Source organism: Cannabis sativa, unplaced genomic scaffold (genome assembly GCF_029168945.1).
Source record: "Cannabis sativa cultivar Pink pepper isolate KNU-18-1 unplaced genomic scaffold, ASM2916894v1 Contig3, whole genome shotgun sequence".
Taxonomy (NCBI): Eukaryota; Viridiplantae; Streptophyta; class Magnoliopsida; order Rosales; family Cannabaceae; genus Cannabis; species Cannabis sativa.
The window spans coordinates 4,137,933-4,143,484 of NW_026870039.1; the positions used below are offsets into that span (position 1 = coordinate 4,137,933).

General features: G+C 36.9%; 1 protein-coding gene across 1 annotated transcript; it reads left to right on the forward strand.

Annotated features, from left to right (window-relative positions):
* Positions 1-3,951: 3,951 nt before the first annotated feature.
* On the forward strand, positions 3,952-5,166 carry LOC115710833 (uncharacterized). The gene has a single exon (XM_030639186.2). It carries the CDS (start codon positions 3,952-3,954, stop codon positions 5,164-5,166), a length of 1,215 nt encoding a protein of 404 aa, XP_030495046.2.
* Positions 5,167-5,552: the final 386 nt, after the last annotated feature.

A 5,552-nucleotide genomic window follows, 5' to 3' on the forward strand; every position in this document is an offset into this window, starting at 1 on the left:
AATAGCCCCCCTCAAATTGGAGTGTAAATATTGAGGACACCCAATTTGTATACAATTTTATTGAATTGAGATGGAAGAAGAGTTTTGGTGAAGATGTCGGCTAGGTTGTTGTTGGAAGAAACATGTAGTAGCTGGAGTAAACCTTGTTGGATCTTTTCTCGAATGAAGTGACAATCAATTTCCACATGTTTGGTGCGTTCATGGTAGACGGGATTCTCGCTGATGTGGATAGCAGCAATGTTGTCACAATATAGCTTTGGAGGTGTAGAGTGATGAACACCAAAGTCTTTGAGAATGGCAAGGATCCAAGTGAGTTCGGATGTGGCATTTTCCATGGCACAGTATTCAGATTCAGCAGAAGAACAAGATACGATTTGTTATTTTTTTGATTTCCATGATATGAGAGACTTGCCAAGAAAGATGCAGTATCCTGAAACGGATCTCCTTGTGTCTTGACAACTATCCCAATCAGCATCGGTAAAAAAGGAGAGCTGAACATTTGCAGAAGAGAGGCTAGTTTCTGCAAATGCAGTGATGTTGGGGCAGGAATTTGCAGGGAAAAAATGCCCTGTCCTGGTGTCTTTTTCAGATATTGTAAAATTCTATGAGCAGTTTGGAGGTGAGGAACTCGGGGACATGATAAGAGCTGAATGAGGTGATTGACTGCATAAGTGATATCCGACCTAGTAATAGTTAGGTAGATTAATTTGCCAATGAGGCATCTATAGGCAGTCGGGTCACAGAGGGTAGTTCCTTTGTCTTTGGTGAGTTTTAAATTTGTCTCCATGGGTGTGGAAGCGGGTTTGATTCCCATGTAACCTGTGTCATGGAGTAATTGAATGGTGAAGGGTCTTTGAGAAATTGAGATGCCTTCTTTGGTGCAACCAATTTCAAGGCCAAGGAAGAAACGAAGTTTACCAAGGTCTTTTAGTTTGAATTTTTGGTCAAGGGAATTGGTAAAATGGATGATGTTAGTCGTGTTATTACTGGCCACGATTATGTCATCCACATATATGAGAATGGCAATGAAATCTGACTGTGAGTGTTTGATGAACAAAGAGTTATCAGATTGGGATTGTTTGAAGCCATCTTTAGTGAGTATGGTACTGAGTTTAGAGTACCATTGTCGAGAAGCTTGTTTTAGGCCATATATACTCTTGTTTAATTTACAAACAGAGTTGGGGGGGGGGGGCTTGTATCCCGGGCGAATTTGCATGTAAACTTCTTCATGGAGATCCCCATAAATGAAAGCATTATTTATGTCTATTTGGTGGATATGCCAATTATGGATTGCTGCAAGGGCCAAAAATATTTTGAGGGTATTAAATTTGGCAACTGGAGCATAAGTTTGAGAAAAATCAATGCATTGCCTTTGGTTGAAACCTTTGGCGACAAGGCGAGCTTTAAATCTGTCAACATCACCATGTTGGTTATATTTGACTTTATAGACCCATTTGCACCCAATGGCTTTTTTTGCCAAGGGAGTTTGGTGATAATCCAAGTTTTATTCTTTTTGAGAGCTTGGGTTTCATTATCCATAGCCTGAAGCCAGTGGTGAAAAAGTGATGCCTCAGCATATGCTTTTGGTTCAACGTATGAGTATGCTGCTAAGACCGCAGCACGAAACTGAGGATGTAACTTGATGTAGGATAGAAAGGGTTCAATAGTTCAGGCGGAATTTTTAACGGCCAAAAAAATTCAGGGGGCATGATTTGGTATATGTCAAAGTTCAGGGGAAAAAATCGCTAATTAGCCTAAATTTTATGGTAAAAATTTCAATTTTTAGAAAGATTTGAAAAGACACTGAAATACACTGAATTGCATACATGATAAGTCCCTGATTAAGTGCATGCTTGACGTAGAAGGTCTATTACAAAATACACATGCAATGCATCTAATCAGTTCAACAATTATTATATTATGGGTAAATAATATTTTGGACCTTATGTTTTACAAAAGTTATTAATTGGACCTTCTGTTTTGTTAAATGATAAAATATACTCTGTATTTTCTAAAACTGTACAAATAGGACCCTGAACTGATTTTTTATCAAAATAAAACTTAATAATAATTCAATCTAGAGATAACGTGACAAAACTGATTATATTTTCTGTATTTGTTCGTGTTATAAATTGTCTGAAAGTTGATTTATATTAAAAAGTAAAATCGTTGAAAATTGAACAGTGTCCTATTTTTACTATTTTAAAAAATATAAAGTTTATTTTATTATTTAATAAGACAAAAAATCTAATTGATAACTTTTACAAAAATATAATATTTAAAATGATATTTACCCATATATTATTATAAATAATTGGTTAAAGTTCATAGGAATAATAAGTCAAATAAGAACCTAACCACGTAGCCCCACAGCCAAACAACAGTGCCATATATAATCTATGAGATTTAATTGGATAGATATTGAGATCGATATTGTTCTTCTTCTTCTTAATTAAGCATTATATATGAGGAAGAATTCGAATAAAGATCTAGGACTAGATATCTTTTGTTTAATTACACTGACATATTCCTACCAGCATATATATTATTTTCGACTGCTTTCCACTTCTATATTAATAATTCAGTCTAATTTTCTAGAATGAACATCCAAGTCAAGCAAATCATAATCAAGAAAACAATATTTTAAATAATGGTATACTAATTTCTCCTAAGCCTACACATAATATAGAGCCCTTTTAATAAACAAAGGGAGTTGGGTTTAATGTATTATTACACATGTCATTATCATTGCAATTTCTGATATTTTCACCAAAGAATCGAAGTGATAATTCTTCCTAACTTCAAATTCAATTTCACCATTTTTTATAGGGGTTAGAATTATTATTGTGTACTTGTATAATCATATCTATTCTATATAAAATGTGCCTATATAACTGAATTTTTGGTTTATGAGAAATTCATGGGTATTTTTTTTTTTTTTTAAAAAAAAAATCTATTAATAATAATAAATTTAAGGGAGTTAACTATTCACGTTAACCATTCAAATTCAAAAAGAAAAAAAATCTACTTTTAAAACCAATATATTACAAAAATAAACAAATAAATTTCTCATATATCATCTCATATGTGCCATTTACGGAAGAAGACAAGAAAAATTCATACGATTGATTTTTTTTGAAAAACAAAAATTCCAAACTAGCTTCTTTTTTTGCGATCAAGGAAGAAAAATTCCTATGATTGATGGGGTTTTGATGATGACATGACGATGACAGGTAGTCTTCTCGGACCAGGCAAGTTCCGACGGTACTAAGTGAGGGTTTAAGCCTTTCGCAGATCGCACAGGCCACATGTAGCCTTCTCTGCCCGTCCAACCAAGCACCAAATCAAAATTTCAATTCGACAATGAGGTTCACATAAACAATGGGAGTTCATAGAGCCGACAGCAACGACTAGGATTGATCAGCGTTCACTGGCCGGAGTCGATCGAGATTTTTTTTGGATTTGAGTTATTAATATTAGATGTGATTTATGGTTTTTTCTATGTTTTAAGTTTAGAAGATCTTCTTCAGTATCTCTGCCAACGTAGTGAATTGGTGGGTGGAGTCGTTTCGGTGGCATTGTGGTTGTGCAAGCAATGAATAGTAATTAGACTGATGATCCGCATTTCATGCCATTTTTTCATAGTTTTCCATTATTTTTTTTTTTATTATTATTATTACTTAATGGTTTTATTTATCAACTTTTCACCTTCTCTATTTCATTTTATAAGGGCTATTAGGTTTTCTCCAAAGAAAAAAAAAGTCAGCTATTTATTTAAAAGTTTTTAACTATTTTTTTTTTTGTTTTTATTTTGTTTTATTGTTTTTTAAAAAATATATATTAAAGAACAAAAACACCTTTCTATTATATAAAGTCTTGTCTATTGACATGTTGGTGAAAGTTCTCTAAAGTTTTTTAAGGTTGTCTTCAAGATCTTGTCTTTTGGTCATCATGGCATCGAGCAGTCACGTGGATTTCGATTTGAATGAGCAGTATGCTCAGATTAGTTTGGAGGATGAGGAAGCGGGTGTTCTGATTGGGGGAGACGATGAGGGAGATGAGACGACTTTCGACGATCGGTGGTGTTTGGTGGGGAGGTTTCTGACGGGTCGACCGGTGGACTTTGATGCAATGCGCCATTTAATGGCTTCTCTTTGGCAGCCGGGTAAGGGTGTCTTTATCAAGGAGTTGGGTACGAATCGTTATCTTTTTCAGTTTTTCCATGAGTTGGATGTCCAAACTGTTATAGATGGTAGCCCTTGGACGTTCAATCGAAGCCCTCTTGTTTTTCGTCGTCTGAATAAGGGAGAAGATCCTAAGGAAGTGGCGCTTCACAAGCTTGATTTCTGGGTTCAGATTCATGATTTGAAATCTGGATACATGTTGGAAAAGGTGGTTCGGAGTGCGGGTGCTTATATAGGTACGTATGTTAAATCGGATCCTAAGAATTTTAATGGTATTTGGAGAGAGTACTTGCGTGTTCGTACTACGGTGGATATCGAAAAACCATTAAAGAGGAGGATGAAACTTTGCAAGGAGAATGGGGATTGGATTTGGGCGAATTTTAAATATGAACATCTTCCTACCTTTTGCTTTGTTTGTGGCATAATCGGGCATGCGGATAGATTTTGTCCTAAACGTTTTGATCAACCTATTGATCAATTGGTCAAACCATATGGTGCGGCACTACAGGCGGATCTGAAGAAGAAAAATTACTTAGTTGGTGCTAAGTGGCTTAGGAGTGGGGCCGAGGAGGGTGGTGCGGCGGCTGGCCGTGGTGGTGGGGGGCGTGTGAATGAAGATCGTCATGGAGTTAAGGCTATCCCAAAGATCATGGATGTTGATTGTGTTGACCATGTTGGTGATCATGATCCCATGATTTTAGGGAAGAGTAAAAAGAAAGAAATAATTAAGGAAAGTGGGAGGGAGATTAGGCAATCGGCTATAGATGGAAATTCAGAATTTATGGAAAGTGATGATGATGCAAATATTGAGGAAGATTTGGTTGTGTTAATGGAAAGTAAGAGGAGGCGTACTGGGCGTGTGGGCCTTGAAGCTCACGTGGAGGGGGGTTCGGCTAAGACTGTTGTTGAGGATGTTGGTGTTAATGGGTCAAAAAACGATTCACAGGTGGGCCATGGTGTGCAGGCCCACCCATCATCATGAGTATTATCTCCTGGAATTGCCATGGGCTTGGGAACCCGTGGGCTCAACAATTCTTGAAGGACCTTGTGGTCCAAAAGAAGCCCAGTTACTTGTTTTTGTGTGAAACTCTTGCAAAGAAGGATGTTGTTGAAAGAATGCGTGTGGCGATTGGTTTTGAAGGAGCATTGGCGGTGGACTGTCAAGGAAAGAGTGGGGGTGTTGCGTTGTTGTGGAAGGATGAGGAGGATGTTCAGGTGTTAGAGTATGGGTTGTCCTATATTGATGTAGTTGTTTGTGGTAGTGACCAAGGGCATTGGCGGTTGACGGGAATATATGGTGAGCCGAATAGATCATTACGAAAAAGAACTTGGGATCTTATAAGGGAGCTAAAGAACAAGTCAAGTTTG

Bases quoted from the DNA above. Each gene is read 5' to 3' on its own strand.
- LOC115710833 (XM_030639186.2), top strand. From the start codon at position 3,952: ATGGCATCGAGCAGTCACGTGGATTTCGATTTGAATGAGCAGTATGCT.